The 19,153-nt window shown below is 39.3% G+C and overlaps 1 protein-coding gene across 1 annotated transcript; it reads left to right on the forward strand.

Annotated features, from left to right (window-relative positions):
* Window positions 1-818: 818 nt before the first annotated feature.
* Window positions 819-18,815, forward strand: PCOAH_00024450 (Uncharacterized protein; the record flags this gene model as incomplete). Its single annotated transcript, XM_020059250.1, has 11 exons — window positions 819-885; window positions 1,027-1,073; window positions 1,228-1,312; window positions 1,427-2,590; window positions 2,732-4,867; window positions 4,981-5,412; window positions 5,541-5,789; window positions 5,925-6,713; window positions 6,998-7,747; window positions 7,866-8,272; window positions 8,505-18,815. 11 exons carry the CDS (start codon window positions 819-821, stop codon window positions 18,813-18,815), a joined length of 16,437 nt encoding a protein of 5,478 aa, XP_019914803.1.
* Between the last annotated feature and the right edge of the window lie 338 nt (window positions 18,816-19,153).

Raw genomic sequence — 19,153 nt, forward strand, 5'->3', positions numbered from 1 at the left:
TGTAATGTGTAATTTTTTAGGGACAATGGAAAATTGGGATCGTTATATGAGGAAAAACAATTTTTTTTTTTTTTTTTTTTTTTGTTGCGATTGTTACACGTGCTGTCTATCGAAGAAGTATTTGCGTCATGCAGCCGCTGGCGTAATTTTTTCTTTTTCGTCACTTCGCACGTTTTTCAGGCTACCCCCTTTACCCAACCGCCGTGGCAACCACGCACAGCGAATTGGGCGATAATTAACCTGGTTCATGTTCCTTCATTTTAAGCGTATTTGTCTATATGTGTCCCTTTGTGTTTAATTAAAACTGTCAGGATGAATGTCTCCTCCAAAATTGGAATTTTTTTCTATTCTTTTTTTGCTTTTTTTTTGTGTGACTCCATAAAAGGTTGTATTTATTCAAATTAGTAGTTATTATCAACTGTTGGGTCTATTAATATTTGTTAATATAAACAAATGCGTCTTGCTAACTGATTCGTTTGTTTCCACTTCCTTCCTCTTTCTTTCTCCCCAACAACTATGGAATAATTTTCTCTTTATCTCATTTTATGTTTAATAATTAGTTTTTATTAGTTTCCACCTTAGAGAAATGTTTTTGCATGTACGTGTGTGAATATTTGCAACTGTACATTTGTAGACGCCAGAGCGGTCTCTTCAATCAGTGCGGAATAATCCTGGTGGGTGGAGCTCTCCGTGGGTCTTTCTCCAGCCTCCCGCCGCATCCATGCAGATTCCCCACTTAATTAATTGTATTAATTCAGTTTGCTCCTCTTGGACAAGCTAACCCGCAGAAGCATTTAATTAATTGACTGTATTTAAAAATGTTTCTAATAAATCCTAAAATAATTATCTTCAAGTTGATCCTTTTTTCCTGCATTCTTCAGAAAGGTAATCACAGTTATTTCCCACCCATCGGGGATGCGTGTGTGTGGGGGGAATGTAACATCTCTTTCCCATACCCAACAACACCACATACATCTGCGAACTTCACAATATTCATCCTGTCTTGCCACTCCTCTCCCCCCGCAGATGTATACTGCAGTGATACTGCCCTGAGGAATCCGATTTTAAAAAAGGTAATGCTCCAGGCGGCGCGTCTGATATGTAGATGATGAATGGAATTGCATCAGTACATTGCACCGAGGTGGTATACATAACAGTAGAAATGCATAAATTTCTTAATTTTTTTTCCCCCCCCCTTTTTGCAACTTGTCCTTCTCCATGTTGCAGCTCTTCAAGGAAACAAAAGGTATAGAACCGAATAAAGGATACAACTGTTTCTACGTGTGCCTAACGCTGAAAAGGCGCTCCCCTAGTGGGCGCCTCACACAAAGAAACAGTTCTGTAACGCGCCATTACGCATATTGCACATTGCACGTTATACCACGTACCAACGCATTAACCGCTCCGCCCACCTCCCCACGCGAAGAACCCCATGGGAACATGCTCGTTCAGAGGTACTCCTACGGAGGATTCCTAAATTTGCACAAGTATCTCTCCAACGCAAGCTTAAACATAATACAAGAAATAAGCACCAAGAACAGCGTCTCCAATTTGGTATCCAAATTGAGGGAATTCAGAAAGTACAAGGAAAATGTATATGAAAAGTTTACCAACTCCTGTTCCACCTTTGTGGAGAAGCTATACACAGAGACCTACCTTAACATAGACAAATCGCTCATGCAGATAAACGAGCTGTTAATAAAAGAGGTGAAGTATCTGTTGCTCACCAAAAGTGATATGATCACAAATGAAGCGAAAGTGAAGGAAGAACAATTTAAAAAAAATTTGGTGGACAAATTGTATGAAGAATTTCTACAACAAGAAAAATCAGAGAAAGATGAAAATACTTTACTCTACTTTAACAAAATTAACATGGCTTATAAATTCAGAAAATTTTTAAATCTCTCCTCCATTGATGATCCTGAGGTGAACGAAATTATCCTCAGTTTGATACAAATAGACACATCCAAAATAAAGGTAGATCACAAAGCGGTACTTAAAAACTTTGATGAAATATTAAATTCTCCAAAGCCCCATATATTTCTGAAATCCTTCTTTAGTGGAAGTGAACAAGTGATTAATGACTCCTTCCTGAGGACCTACTGGATGTGTCTAAAAAATCTGCACCAATATTTTAGGTCATACAATTCACACGTACTGTCAATACTAGGGGAAGACTTCAAAAATGTGATTTTCAAATATTTAGACGATGTTATATGCAACAATAAGGAGAAAATAATTCACAATGATCAGGCAAATTACTTCTTAAACATACACCATTTTTTTGACACCTTTATAACCCTCATCATATCCAAGGTGCACAATTCCAAGGTTACCATTTTAAACGAAAATGGTATTCTTATATCCATTCGTATAAATACTCTCCCCGATAAGATCATTCAGCTGGTTTCTACCAAATATTACGCCGGCACGCTGATACCACATAGAATTTTTGACGACGTTACTTACCTGTTGGTGCATGAGGACTTCCCCATTTTGGAGCACCTCCAAAATTTTGAAATCACCACGATAAATGCGGACGGCGCGTCGATCAATTCGTCAGACAATAAGTACAGCCTCATGAACGAAAGTAAGTCATCGCAAAGTTCATTTGTGCATCGGTGGTGTGCTTGCTCTCTAATGACCGTGCCAATTTTCATCCCCCATTTGCTTTTACCCCACTCCGCGTCACCCATTTTTTTTCCTTTTTTACGTGCCAATCCAATTTTAGGCATGAAGATTTTCTCCGTGACGTCCCAGGAGCACGAAGCAATTACCAAGTGCATTAAAGAGGAAGTCCACCAAACTTCGAAGAAAAAGGAAAAGACAAGCAGCAGGTACTACAAATCAATAGGGGATATTCTAGCCACGTACAATGGGCGAAACAACATCTCGGAGAATGACATTTACCTGTTGCTCCTTAACATGATTAGGGGAAATTTAACCAACCTAAGTCTCCTATTTGCGTTGGAGATCATTAACTACCTCGATGAATACTGCGAGGACGTGGAACTGGACGACGAGGAGTTAGTAGACAACGATTCTGGAGATGATAACACGAAAGAGAGAAAAAACAAAACATACAACAACGATTTCGGATACAACTTTCCCCATTCGGATAAACGAGAATTGGAGGAAGATAGCTTGTATAGTGGTTCCATGGAAAATGTATCCTACAACCAATTTTATGAAAACCCCAAGTTGAAGGTCCTATACGACTCAATCTCTAATATTAATGGACCCACAAATGGGGATGTTAGCAACTTAAAGGGGACTACCAGGTCGACCTTATCCTCAGACGAAATGAATTTTAAAAGGATGTCTTCTCTCCATTCGTCTACTTATAATGAATCCCATCCGGGCATGAAAAAAATGCTTTCTCCGTATGAAAAATCGCACGGGACATCCTTTCATAACTTGTCCTCCTTGTCCAGTATCCCTGAAGGTACCCCCCTCGATAGCACCTCCGATTCTACTACAGATGCGTCTACTTCAAATTTGAGCAAAAGTTCATCCAGATTGATTTCTAATTTGTCGTCCCATTCGCTGTCCGATTTGTCTACTAGTAGTATGGCCGACCGGCACAGCGATAGTGCAACGCAGGCGGGGTCCAATGGGGGACACAAACAAGATGGGGATTACTTATCCGGGTGGAATATGCGAAAAGCGGGTGATGACCACGCTGGAAGCAGCTCTCCTTCGTACCCCTCGAGTATCGCATCTTCCTCGTCTGGAAGAACCACATCATCCGAACAGATGGAGTACGCAACGGCGGGTTCATCTACGGACAGTCTTCACAAAGAAGTGAAAGATGAACCATTCGGAGATAAGGCAAGTAGTAAGTTTTCTTATACGTCGAACGGGTCCAAAAAAGGCACAGTGAGCAGCAGTTTAGGCAGCCTTGCAGAGGGGGAAAATCCATACGATTCGAGAAGCGACTTAAGTTGGGAAGGAATGGACAAATTTTCCACCCTTAACATATCCAACTTTCGAAGCGAAAAAAATAATGACACCACAAATGAACAGGAAAATTACGAGAGAAACAACAAGGAAATAACAAGCAGCGCATGGTACCTCAGGACCATGTGCAGGAAGAAAAAAATCATGGAAAAAGAAAAATTAAAAAGTGTGAAGGAATTAAAAAACGACTTGCTACGAACAAAGTACAGTGTTTTTAACAAAAATGTATTATTCCTAAATGAAGCAAATTTGAAAAATATATTCGAATCTACCTTCTTCGATTCGATTCAAATGAAGAATGCTATTATTAGGATAATGTCCTCCTACGAGATAGATAATCTGCAAAACATTCTAAACGTCAATATGAGCGATTTAAATAACCACTTTTTCCATTTGCGTAATATTTTTCTAAATAAAAAAAAAATATTATCCTTCTTCAATTTGAAGACTAGCCAAAATGTGCTTAGCAAAATTGAGACGAAGTTTTATTCTGTGTTCACCACGGTATGGTTCCATTATACAAATTATTTGTGGAAAGTTCTGGACATTTTTGGAGTTTTTGAACTGCGTCTCCTCTCAAGCATGTATCATTCGCTAGTTATGACCAACAAAGATGAGAACCATCTGAATCTGTTAAATTATTTTGGGTTCACAGATGTATTCATGATTTATTTGCTACTAATACGTTTGAGGCGGAATGTGTACTACATTAACCAGAATAAGGCTTTCGATGTTCACAACGCGTCTTCACTAAAAATGGATCCCCTATACATTGCTCGAGGGAACAATGGATACTTCCACGTCTTCAGGCATAACTGCGGGGTCAAAATTTTGAGCAGCAACTTGGATAACAAGAATCAAATTAACGCGGGGTTCGGCCTCCATTTTTACGCGATTAAGAGTATTGGTAAGTTTGGGTTGGTGTGCCATCATGTGCTGTTCCTCCTTACAAGTGTATACACCCTGCTTTGTTACTTCTTTGCACTTCTTCACGATCGCCTTTCCCTCCCTATCCCGCAGACAAATCCATCTTCAGCGCCAACCACTGGACCGAATCCGACTTCGAGGGAGAGACGAAACTTTCGCTAGCCAAGAAAAGCATCTCCTCCCTCCTCGAATCAATCGATCACGGAAGCATATACTACAATATAAACGACAACAAGGATACGGAGAAATATTCCTTTCTCAGCATCTACAGGAATGAAAACGCCAGCAACATTAACGACTTGCCGGCTCTCATTACAGCAATCATATGTGGACAGTTATATGATATAAGCTTAGTGAAGGAATGTATAAGGAAGGACGAAGTTTTCTTCTCCTTCACAAATAAAATAAACTCCATCGTTTACAACTTTTACAACAACAGCACCAGTTTTAAGAATATCACCTTCATATCGTCGAGGCAGTCCTACGAGAATGTATTTAGTGATTTTTATAATAACGAAAAGATACGTAAGTGCATTTGGGGAGGGTAGAAAACTTATTCGAATTGCTCCATTTTGTGTAGCACACCGATACTTTGCCGCATGGCCCCTCGTCATGATATTTCACCATGATTAATTTTTCCCCCACCACCGCAGTCCTCGGGGCGCTGCTCCTCTACCTGGAGGGAATGAAGCGGGACGTGGCCCGACTATCGAACGAGAACGAAATAAGGTACCACTTTTCATTCGTGTACAACCTTATCAAGATGCACATCCTGAAGAAAAGCGTGTCTACCTACAAGACGCAATCCCAGCTATACGCCCTGGAGGAAATCATGTTTAAATATAAGCTCTACAGCGAGAAGATAGCCAATGCCCTTACTCTGCTGAACGATCTGAACAGGGGTAATAAGGGAGGGGCTTCTCCATTCGCATAGAATGGTGCATGTTCTAGATTGTCTCACATAGCGTGTATGCACCCTGTTCGTATTCACCACGTACGGTACACTTTTCCCCTTTTTTCCCCCCCACATCGCGTAGGAAACCAACAATTCATCGAGCTGCTGGACACGATGTCCCTAATCTTCTACCGCATGAAGGTGGAGGACCTAGGCCACGCCATAGGCCAAGGTGTCCCAGAAGTACACACAGAAATACTTATCCTCGACCTAATGGATGTAATAAACATAGTAGCCTTTTTTCATAAGGTGATTAACAAAATGGAGACAGTAAGCGAACTGGAAGAGCTAATAGACAAGGAGAAGGTGATCAAACTTCACATCGAGGAAATCATAGACGTGGTGAAAAAAATATTTGAAAGTTACGAAAACTACTACTACGACATCATAGGGGACGATATGAGAAACACCATTAAAGAGACGCTGTTAAAAAAGATGAAAAATTTATTCATAAATTATAAAAGGTTTATTAATGAAGAGAGTAAAAAATTGTCGTCGAAATTTATAAAAAATTTAAAAAAAAAAAAATCCTTTTTTCTTTTTGAGGGACCAGTTACGTACAACTTCCCTATAGATATATCCTACGGTAAGATAAAGAATTTTGAGCAGATATTTTTTCTTGACTTGATAGAATACTCCTACTCTGACTATACCAGTTCTCACCTGAGGTATGCGCAAGAGGAGGAGGACGAGGAAAATAACAGCATGTCTAAATTGATTGAACGGGTGAAGAAGATAAGCTTGCTGTATCACGCGTTCGACATTCCGAAGGAATACAATGAAAAGCTGTTCAACTACATTTTCGAGTTTTCTCAAGAAGAATCCGTCAATAAGTCCTTTGTTCAGCGGAGCAAGCTATGGGGGCGAAACGGTAAGTGGAAAAAGCGAAATAAAGAAAAGGAATCGAACAATTTAGGTCACTCTGGAGGTCCATACGCGTTGTCCAATACACGCATAAGCAGGGAGGGACGCAGCTTTTGCTGTTTTAATTGCAAATGTGCTATACTTAAATCGTTCCTGGTTTTATTTGTGTGCAACCCTTGGTGTTGTGAGGGGAAGAATATTTTGCTTCCCTCAGAGGCACATCGCAAGGTTGCCTAGAACAGACCTACTTGTCCACTTCTAACTAGTTCGTACCACCTTACCCCACTGTAGTACCCGAGGAAAGCTACGCGAAGTTATGCATCGTGAACCTGCAGAGGCTGCTGAGGTACTACTTCGAAAGCAGCCGCATACACAAGCTGGTCGACTTCATGCTGAAATACAACGAAATAAAAATCGGAATCAAGAAGCCAGTGAAGGACGGAAGGGGAAGCACCAATCTGTACCTGTGCATAAGAGACCAATGGTTCTACAAGCACAGTTTCCAGAACATGAAGTCGTACCTATCAAACATTAAAATAAAATTTAAATTTAACGTAGAGGATATAAAAATGTGTGCTAGAGAGAATAATGGCTACCCACACCTGAACACTCTAACACATGCTATGATAAATATACTGGCATACGAGCTACACAACATTTTTAGTAAGACGGAAAAGTTCGATTCTATGTTTTCTCTGATGGACGTGAAGAATAGCGATATTTCTAGTAAACTGATATTTCAAATTAACAACGTCCTGAATATGAAACAGAAGATTTGCATTTTCTATTATTCCAAGAATACCTTACTGCACCTTACGGAAATTTTGAGTCAGCACTTTAAGGAGAGAATCATCTACATGTCTGATAACATGAAGGGAGGGTACGACGTGTACTCCTTTAACCCTGCTCGGAAGGAAGGCGGCAATAAAATCATCATCCTGAAAGAAGGGCACACGTTTAAGGTGTACAACCACAGCAGCACTCTCTTCAGCTACGAAATGCACCATTTGAGGGACACATGTAGGTGGAGGAGCGTCTACCGTTCGCACATTCATATGTTCTTTCCATGTTTCTTACACGTTTCTGCTACCTTTTGCGCATCTATTACGCGATTACACTGCTTACTACACTTATGCATTCCCCCACTTCTGCACCGCAGCGACGTTCCACATATACTACGAAGAGCTGGTGAAGGTGAAGAACTACCTGGAGGCGCTGGAGAGCGAATACACAGAGAGTCCGACCACATCAGCGGAGGACATCCATACGGCCATCCGGGCGCACAACACGGAAAAGAACTACACGAACATACAGCAGATGATTCTGACCCTGATAGAACGAAAAGACGTAGGAAACAGGAAGAAGATGATTCTGAGAAATTTAATCGACCTAGATATCGTCAAGCAAAGAAGCAAGAGGGTGAAGAATAATTACCTGCACCTGCTGTACCTGGAGGTATTCTCTCTCTTCGGGTTTGGCCCCTACAGCGATTTAGACAACTTATTGAAGGATCTTTTTCTTTGCGATAAGGGGCTCCTACAATGGTTTAAATTATCCCTCTCCGAGGTTCGAAAAGATGAAAGTGATGAAGGCAGCTACAACAAACTGCGCATATTCGTTTCTGCGCTGAGGTATATGATAAAGAAACTAGACAGCATATTATCGAAAAACACGCTAGAGAAACAAGAACTGGAAAATGCTATGGAATTTTTTAAAAAGAAAAAAGAGGATATAATACCATTCGATTTTGAGAATTTCATTCCTCATTTTTTAAAAAAAAAAAAAAAAAAAATTAAAGTACAACACTTTTGGGAACAAAATAGAAGAGTTCAAAATTGACGAGAAGGTGAAAGATCAAATACTGGAAGAGATAGAACAGTACAAATTTTCCATTCCATCGGATAATATGAAGCCTTACTACTTCATTTCGCTGATTGGGTTGGGTTACTCATACATACAGAAGTTTTATGAGTTGAAATTGGGTCTGCACTCCTCAGTCTCCTCCAGCAGTGTTATCACGCTGAGGAAGCTGTTCAACTTATTCTACGTGAACGAACTTACAGAGGTGATTAATTTGATCATTCAGGTGATCATGAATGTATACAAGAATTTTTTTTACAAGAAGAATGATTTTTTCAAGGGTGCAGATATAAACTTAAGTAAGGAGAAGAAGAAACAGTTTGGGGAAATTATTCTATCAAAGGAGAGCGTCAACATTGATCCGTTGGATACGACAAAAGACCAATCGAGTAACGACAACACAGGAAAATTGGATGACAGTACGAAATCCTTCACCGTTCATGAATATTACCTAAATTATGTGATAAAAAATGCGTACGATTTTTTTTATACCGTGTTTAACTGCTCGGATGATAAGCCTTGCTTCTTCGAAAAGGACGAATCTGCTGAAGAAACGGTGAAGAAGTACCTTAAGGAAAATTCCTTTAACCAAAATATGATTTGGCTCATACCAATTCTTTCGAACCATTTTAGGAGCTCCATAAGTATCCTCTACATGGATGACAAAGACATTCGTTTGTACAAATACCAGGACGATAGCGCCATGAAGTTTAGCATCCAAATTTTGGTGCAAGACGGGGAGATGTTCCTCGTCCTACCCACCTACTTTATACACATGAACATTCTAAGCATAATAACAAACACCTTGATAAAGAACGAAAATGATGCCGCACATAATGAACGGTCCCTCTCACCCTTATACGCCAGCGTATCAGGGTGTGTGTTCGTCATGGATGAATCCATCAAAAGTACGACAAACTCGGACAATTATTATAAAACTTATTTTGAAATTATCGAAGAAAAGATAAACCTTTTTTTGCAAAAGAAGATGCACATATATAGCTTGCTCGTATCCATAAGGGAAGACATCCTAAACTTTAAATACTTCATATACTATGAAAATTTTGTGAAGTTTTTGAAGCTGATGGATTATTTTATATCCGTGCTGAATTCCAAACTGCAGCTCAACGTGGACTTCACCTTCGAGGATATTTTCAATTCGCCGAACACTCTAGTCAAGCACTCCATTAACAATATTATAAACTTCATTGTGAAGGATAATTACAACATTTTCGGGACCGAAATTAAGAAATTTTACACGAATATATTTAAAATTCATGTTCATAAGAAGTACCAATCTAGTGCATTCCTTCGGCTGCTAGACTTCCTCCTCAGCAGCATAAAGGAAGAAATAGACACCCAGAACAAGCAGATAGAAATGTCCTACAATTTTCTTGAAAATATGCGCAAAAGGAACTACGTGCAGAATTTGAAAAGTCTAGAATCGCTAATCATATGCGAACAGGTGAAGATCATTTCCAACATAATAAAGTACATCGAGATAAACCTCGACAATATCATAAACCACATTGTCTACAAATCGGAGAAGCTTACCGTGGAGAACGAAATGATCAACAAAGTGCAGATCATTCACGACTGCTGCTTAAAGTACGACTTTAACGAATTGGGGGCGACGGAATTAACCAAGAAATACTTCAAAGAGTTGGAAAAAAAAAATATTAAAATTTCAAATTATAGCAAGATTTTACGCAGGCTATCCGATGAGGAGTTAGACTACGAAGAGTGGTATTCCATTGCATCGAAAATTCAGGTGGACTATTTTAAGAAGAACGAATTGGTGTACTTTAAAATTTTGAAGGAATCCCCCTTTTGGAAACACGGGGCGAAATACTTCACCGAGGAAATTGTGCAGAAGAAACTGAAGGAACATAAGTTGTATATCGAGGAGAAGGACATAAAGTCGCTCAGCAATAACAAGCTAACCTACAGCGAATACAAGGACCTCCTATATGACGTAAAGATAATTAGTATGACGGAAAAAGACTTAGATGCCATGGTGGTGAACAGAGAGCAATACGCTATATCCATCGTGTGGAAGTTTTTCAACACAGAAATTTGCGTTAACGGGAATGACATCCCTTTTGAGGATATCTACTCCAAGCTGAAAAATTACAGAAAGGATTTGAACTACCTATCCCTGCTAAAGAAGGAAGACGTGTACAACCTGTTCAACGCTATTGTTATATTCCATCGGTTGGTAGAATCAATCGATGAGAAAACATTTAACAAGTACAAAAGCTACAGAATTACAAACATTCTTTTTTACGAACTAATGACCAGGGGGGTATATATATCTGGAGATTCCCTCATAACTAAAGAATACATAGAATCTATATTCAACTACGATATGTGGAAGAGGGACATTAAGCATGTAAAAGTTAGTAACATTTTGATAAGATCCCTGGTTCCGACAAAGTATATTAATTATTATTCTACTGCACCCATTTTTAAGATCCTTCGATTTTTTGTAAATTCCAAGCTGAACGTACGCCTGGTTAATGTGCTTTCCTACGTAATATACAACATACTAAAATTGGGGAACATGAAAGAAGGCATCTTTAAGATAATTATGACTGAGGGACTTCTACTAGGTAGCTTGGACGTGATCAAGCTTATCTTAATAAAACTTAATATATCCCTAGATGGACTAACAACCGCCGTCACGGCGGTGCTCACAAATCTGCATTTCGTGCTTGAGTGTGGCCTCGTGCAAGACATCATAGAAAGCATAGACTACCGCAGGATGTTCTCCAATCTGTTCTTCCTGCTGCACAACTTAGTAGAGGAATTCTACTTCAAGGCCATATTGGACTTCCTTCTCGAATATCCATTCATAGTAGATTTTATAAAAAAGAATGAAGAGAAAATTAAAGAAATTCTGATAAATTTTAAAAGATTCTTCCTCCTAAACTTTGGCACATATGTTAATTTTTTTCAGCACCTGTACGACAGTATTGAAACGAAATTCCTCACATACATTAAGTATTACGCCACGAAAATTTTAAACAACTTTTTACCTTTCTCATCAGACTTGATTGAGAAAATTACGCAAATCGAGATGCAGAGGATAAGTCTGCTGGAGTTTATTTCGTTTAGAGATGAAGAGACTATCATCCCAATTTACCAAAATGTTATAGCTCTCCTGCAGGATGAGGATTTTATGATAGACCTTAGAATTTCCACCATCAATAAACATAAAGAATATTTCTCCAGCGGGAAAAATGTCAAAATTTCAGAGGCGGATCTCCTAGACACCTTATATAATAAGTACCAACGGTTGTATCCCTCAAATGGTGCTTCTCACCCACGGTTGAATAAACCGAGAAAAGCGACCACTTCGAAGGCTCCTTCTAAGGGGAAAAGTCAGTCCTTTCTTCAGAAAAAGACTTTAAATTTGAAGAAGAATAATATAAGACTACTCAAAGGGGGGAAAAACGACATTGGCAATGTTCGTTCCCCCTTCGGAAATCACCTCCCCGGGAAAAACACACCCACTGGGGATGGATTCACGTCGAAGCGAGATGCTAAACACGTAGTTAATTTCTCCCCATGGGATAACCCCCTCTTGGGGAAACCCTCCAATGGTCGGCTTAGCCACATTTTCAGCAACAAAAAATGGGCTAGAAGTGCCAAGTCGGAGAAGGGGGAGCAGAATAAGACAGGTGAATCTGAACAAACCGAACGGAAGAAGGAGGAACAGAAGAAACAAAAAAAGATCAACGATTCGAATAAACCAAAGGAATCATTCACAAACCTAAACACTGATCAGAAGCAAAGCATCTCCGAAGCGTCCTTCTTGGAAAACAAAAACAGCAGCACGGTAAAAAGTTACTACCTTATCGAATCGAATAGGTACAGAACGCTGAGCTGCTTGGAGAAAATGTTCCTCTATTCGTTTGACAGTAATTCCAATGTTGGAGAAAATAAAACCAAAATATGCAGCTCACTGTATAGCCAGAACTGGACACAAAAGGTGCGAAAAGTCTCCATGAAGAAGCTAAGTGAGAAGGGTGTATACACTTATGGGTATACACACGACCTGATATTAACGACAAAGGTGAGGGGTGAAAAATGCGAGGTGCAGTTCAAGCTGAATATTGGACATGATAATAAGCAAATCCTAAAAAACCAGAAATATAAAAACGCAATTGTGGATTTCAACATTTTTAGAGAGAACAACGAATTATGCTTCCTAATTGTTAATAGCAAAAAGAGTAGGGAAAAAAACGTGTTTGTATGTTACCATGCTGAATTGGTCCCGTTTTATCGAACCTACGATGTTTCGAATTATCTGAACAAAGTCTTCTCCGACGTTGATTCGGACAGTACGAGCAAAATGATCGAAGAAAATGAAGAGGCCAATGAGAAGGACAGGACAAACGTGAATGAAATGTACAAATATCCATTCAACATCTTCGCGAGTGATGAAATTGGAGAGACAAATCAGGGACGTGAGGACATTGAACGAAAGGGAGTCGACTTGGAACAATCCTCACATGTAGACGGATTCAGGGGAAGTAAGAACACCACCGATAGAAGTACTAAAGGCAGAAAAGAGGACACCAATGTAGGAGATTCCACCCCGTTTAGGAATGACCAAATGTCGGTCAAAATCAACACAAGTGGCAGAAAAAATGGTGCATTAACTAACACATTCAACGAAACCTTTAAAAATATTAGAACAGGAATTAACAAAATGAAGGATAAAGTGAAGAAAAGACGAAAAGGGGAAGAAGAAAAAGACGATTCGAATGACAACATAGGGAAAATTAAAGATGCACTGAAATACTTAACAGAGAAGAAAATAATAAATCAGCTTCTCGAATTTGAATATTTTCACTCAATCAGGTGGACCTCCAACATTTTTAGCGTCACCATAGATAACATGAAGGGGAACAATGAAAATATCATGTTGGTTCTGGAGCTTGGAGACTATAACCTAAAGACCTACTACGAGGTAGACATAAATTACGTTGCCAATGTGCAGGCCTTGCAGAAGCTAGATTATTTCATCAAGAAAAGTAACGTCACGGATATGATAGCACAGAGGCTGAAGAAGTATACCAAGCTCAACTTCATTCTGAAGCATATTTTTAGGTTCACCCATGAGATTAAGAATGTGTCGTATATCAAGTCGAGTATCACTGCAGAGGGGGGGGTAAATCCCACAAAGGGTCCCCAGTCAGGCAAGGAAAATTACCAAAATGGAAGCCTCACTTCAGATAAGCGTCTCAAAGGGGACGAAACCGACGATGATGACGACGATATACTAGACGAAGTGGAGGAGAAACATGTTCACGGAAACGACTCAGAGCAGCCATTCCAGGAGTACATAAAATTCACGTGGTATAAAGAACACAACAAGGACAGAGTAGAAGCCATCCTAGCGGTGAAGGCAATCAACCCACTGAAAATGAAAAACCATAACAGCGAAATTTTATGTGAAACAAATGTGGACATAAGAAATGTATTTAAGGTGTTTAGACCACGGGAATGGAGTGAAGGAAACGAACGGGAGGGAATCGAAATAAATGAGGATGGAACGGAACGATCGATGAACCAATCGAAGGGGAAGCCAACTTCAGAAACAACCGTGGAGAATTTCACATCCGATTTGATTTCCAAAACGGATGTAGAACAAAGCGTGAGAAACAGCACGAAGAAGAAATTCTTCTCCGATTATGCTACATATTTTAGTAAGATCTACCCCCTGACGGAAGAAGAAAATTACTTCATAAGAACCAGGATGGAGAAAAACTGCGCTCTACTCAAGTACAGACTTATCCTCCTATCCGTCATCATAATAAAGAGCAATAATTTGAGCAACCTCAAAAAGATGAGTAACCTCAGCAACGAATATTTGAGAGACAACTACAAGGTGTACAAAAATATTGAGTTTCATCAAAATAAATTGTTTAGAAAAAAATACATCTACATAGACAACAAGCACTACATAATTAAAAAAAAATTGGAGTGCCTCCTAGGGTTGGATTTTTACAAAAGCTTAAAGACTTCCCTAGAGAAGAAAAACATATTGCAAACATTTCTCGAAGACCTAACCGTGGAGATATCCAACATTAACAGGTTCTTCTACAAGTACCACTACAATGATAATTCGAACATACACTCATCTAGCTTCTATCTGGATAAGCTGAAACATATTAAGTCATTATGTCCCCTCATATACGATTTGATGAACAAGGAAAAGATTGACATAACGGATACGTCCAAGGTGGATACATCTATCAAGCTGCCAAACACGAGGGAAGTAGAAAATGAAATAGAGCAGTGCGAAAAGAGAGTCGGCTTCTACGGAAGTAACATCCTATCCTTTGGGAAAGAGTTAGACGACTCGATAGGTAAAAAAAGAATTGAAAATATAGCTATGTTTTCCTACGAATGTGAAAAGTCCATTTTTAATGAAAAGAATTTAAGTGAACTGGATGAATATCACAAAAATTTTTGTATTAACGTGTTTGAAAATGAGTTGGAAGAACGGGACGAACAATTTAGACCCAACACGGAATGGATCGATATGCTCTATAATACCTTCTCCTCCAAAAAGAATCATAACTATACTGGAAATAACTACTCAGAAATTAGATGCTTTGGATTTGCCGACAGGGATGAATTGAAAGAATATCAGAAGAAGAAAGAAGCCAAGTGTAAGGTTACCATCCTTAATAGGACCCTCAATGTGCTTCAACAATTTATGGACAAATATTACAGAATAAAGAAGGACGGAATAAATAACGGAAACGCATACAATGTTTATGCCCTGTTTAAGAATATTTATACAGTGATGATATACAAACTGATGTACGAAAGTAGGCCATTCAAACCTCTGCGTATTCAACAGAAACTGAACCTAGTCGGAAATAAATACACCAAGTTGTTATATAAAAAGGAGAACTACTCAAAGTTCATGAAGCACATGTTGGATAAGACCAGCACTTTGTACCTTGAAATTGAGTTGCTCTACAATGAGCATGTCTTCCTTAGGAACATCTCCTTCCCGATGGAATCCGTCGACATTCTCATGTTTAACCACAGACCATTTAGTGATGATACCTACGGGTATAGACTGTTAGCCAACCCGAATGAAAGTATAAACGAAGGGGAAGAAAACACCAAAGTATACTCCTTTTTTGTTCTAATTCTGCTAGGTTACTACCCAGAGATTCAGAAGTCGCTCCTAGAAGTGGCAGAAAATGCAGACCTGATTTATAAACTGCTAGACATTAATGTGGAGGAGATCAAGAAAATTATCCAGGCCAATGAAAATGGGGACGATCAGGATAGTGGAAGGGACGGATCATCGTCCTCCTCTTGGGGATCAACAACTCTTCAAAATGGAACCTCATCCATTTTAGACTACATGGATAGGAGTCAGTACGGAATTGCTGAAAAACTTGCCAACCCCCTTGGAACTTTATACAATTTTATTTTTAGCAAAACGGAGGATGGAAACTCTGGGGGGAGTAGTACTACCTCTCCTTCATCTACGGTCGACAGTCCATGGAGTTCTCCTTGGTTTTCTATGGAGTATCCATCGGTGTCCCCAAGTGGGGTGTCTACCTCTACATCGAACGAGGCGCCTTCCAGCAACGCATCGACCAGCTCAACGAACAGTGCATCCCCCCCCGAGTACGAAATTAATGACTTCACATGGATGGAGAAGGAACAAATAGACAGCGTCAAGAGGCTGATCGTGCAGCACGAACTTGTGGACTACTTCATAAAAGGGATCAAATTGATGAACCTGAATAGCTACCTAAGAAGTGATAACTATTTAGATGCATTTAAGAAGGCTCTCACTGATGAACTGAAGAAGAAAAATTTCTATCACCACTTTATTAAGACTTCCCCTTTGTTTCACTTTGACTTTTATAAAGTGCACCACTTGTTGCTCTTCGCCTTTTATTATGCCTTCTCGGATATCATAAGGACGAGAAGACAGTACGTCAATCTGGAGTCCAGTATAAATAGAATCATTGATAATAATAAGTCTGTCTATATGTATAGAACCCAGACGTATAAAAATTTCAATTTGGATCCTGAAAAGAGAGTTAGTCTAAATAAAGACCATGAAGAAATTGCAAAGTTTGTTTACAACAGAGCTATACAATACAGATACATTAACAGAGAGAACCCTGAACACGTTCTCTTCAAATTTAGAGAAGACCAAATAGACGAACTAATGATAATTTTAAATAATAAAAAAAAACAAATATATACTGCCAACGATTTGGAAGAAATTACCGCCTTTGTAGAAGTCATGGTGGAAAATTATATTCACATTTTAAATAATTACCCTTCCAATTTTAGCATCAGTAGGCATTCCTCCTTTTATAAAAATTTCATCAGAAATGCCAAAGAGTATTTTTTCTCCTACAATAAGAAAAATAATTTGCTTTATATTATCAACCAGAGGGATGTTAACTACAATATACAGACTATTAAACATTTAAATGAAAAATCCACCGTCATTAATTTGATAAAGTCTGTTTTAGAATTTGTTTTCTTGGCTTCCACCAGGTCGTACACGGTGGATAGAGCCATTAAGGAGATCATAAGTATTAATGAGCAAACAACTTTGAAAAAGGGGCCCCATCTGAAGCATTTTAAAAAGGTGAACATTCTTCCAGGAAAGTCTCAGCGCTATGCCTTCTTGCAAAGCACCAATGGGTCCACAAAATCAGATAAGAGAAAATTCCATGGGGAAAATCCTAACGTGGTGAAAATGAATAGCCATACTGAAGGGGAAAACACAGTGATAATTCCGATCAATTCGCTGAAAAGACGCAACAAACGCAGTGGCTGCTGTCGATGCTGTAAGAAAAAATGCCTCACCATACACAAAAGGAATAACCCCAATATGCGCATGAACAATTACCCCATGGTTTCAGAAGTCAAGGAAAAACCAGGCAGGTGCACACCGCCTTGTGATTTTAGGGAAGCTCCTACAAAGGTTACCATTGTAAATGCAAAGAAGAAGGGAACACCTAGGAAGAGGCCACCTTCGAATAATTCACCATATACATTTTGTGACAAAAAGGGGAGGAAAATTATTTACATGGGTGATGAGGAGGATGTAGAGAGGAGGCCCTTCCAACTGGGTGGCGCAAAAAGGGGAGGCACTCACAATTACGCTCCGGTTCGCAGTCGCAGGGTTGGCCTGAAAGGAGCAACTTACGATGATGAGGTGGACAACGATGAAATCGACTACGATGAAATGAACTATGATGAAGTGGACCATGATGAAGTCGACTACGGTGAAATGTACCATGATGAAGTTAACCACTGCGAAACGTACCCTGATGAGGAGGACATGACCCAATCGACAGACACCCTGGCAATTGCCAGAGCCATAGAATACAATTTCACCGAACATGAACATACTAAAAGCTCAGACAGCAGCATCGTGGAGAGCCTTTTCGGAACCAGAATGAATAATATGTATTCAAAGTTAAAAGGAGGAGTGTTTTCCTTCGCTTTTTCCCATGGTTTCGATTTCTTTTTACGAAATAGTCTCTACTTTTACAAGAGAAATTTAATTTCCAGGTATATAACCCATTATGCAAAGACGAACGTAGTGCAGAGTTTGGATATGCTCTTCCTAATAGTGAGGGATCATGAGTTGAAGACATCCATTACGAATACATATTCAATCAAGCACAATCTCTTCGATATATGTCTATTTAATTTCCAGAATTTATCCATATCACTTAAAAATATTGTTAACCTGATCGATGAAGAGAAAATAGAGAAAATACTTTCCTATGTCATTGCCGTGATCCATATGAGGTACACAGGAAATGCTCGCTTCATAGAAAATATGATTAAGAATTTAAATAATGCCTTGTCGAAGAATATTACGTTGAAAAAATTATTTGGGAATTTTATTTCTTACCTTACCATTTCGTCCATACAAACCGTTCAGTTGTATTTTCACTCCAGATATAAAAAGAAGTTGCTAAAGATGATTATAACAATAATGAATAAAATTTCCGGCACGATTTCCAACGTTTTTGGGGAACCCTACTTCCAGTCCTACATGTGCATGCACCTGATAAAGTTGGGCGAGTCCTTCATAAGGGAGTTCAACGCGGAAAACACCGTCTACCGGTTTTTTATGGATGTCGGCGAGATTAACTTTATAGACATTATCATTTCCTACGCGTATAAGTACTTCCCCAAGGCGGTTCACGACTTCATGGGGAGCTAACTAACCTACCGCGGTAACAAAAATCAACCGACGAAGTAACCTAACGTGGCAAACCGACGTGCATCTTTTCGTATGAATTAAATTTTAACACAGTGGAACCGCATGCACAGAGTGTGTGCATACGGGGAGGTAAAAGTTCGCGGGACCACACAAACGGCCTAAACGCACATGTGCTTGCATACTCCATGGCTACGTAAACGCGTAGCAGCTGCACAATTATACGTGCACGCAAGGGGGTCTCCCCTTGTAACCCGTTTACACATACATTGCGTTACAAAAAAAAAAAAAAAAAAAAAAAAAAAGGGAAACAATACTTTCTTCACATAACGTTAATTAGC

Source organism: Plasmodium coatneyi, chromosome 9 (assembly GCF_001680005.1).
Source record: "Plasmodium coatneyi strain Hackeri chromosome 9, complete sequence".
Classification (NCBI taxonomy): domain Eukaryota; phylum Apicomplexa; class Aconoidasida; order Haemosporida; family Plasmodiidae; genus Plasmodium; species Plasmodium coatneyi.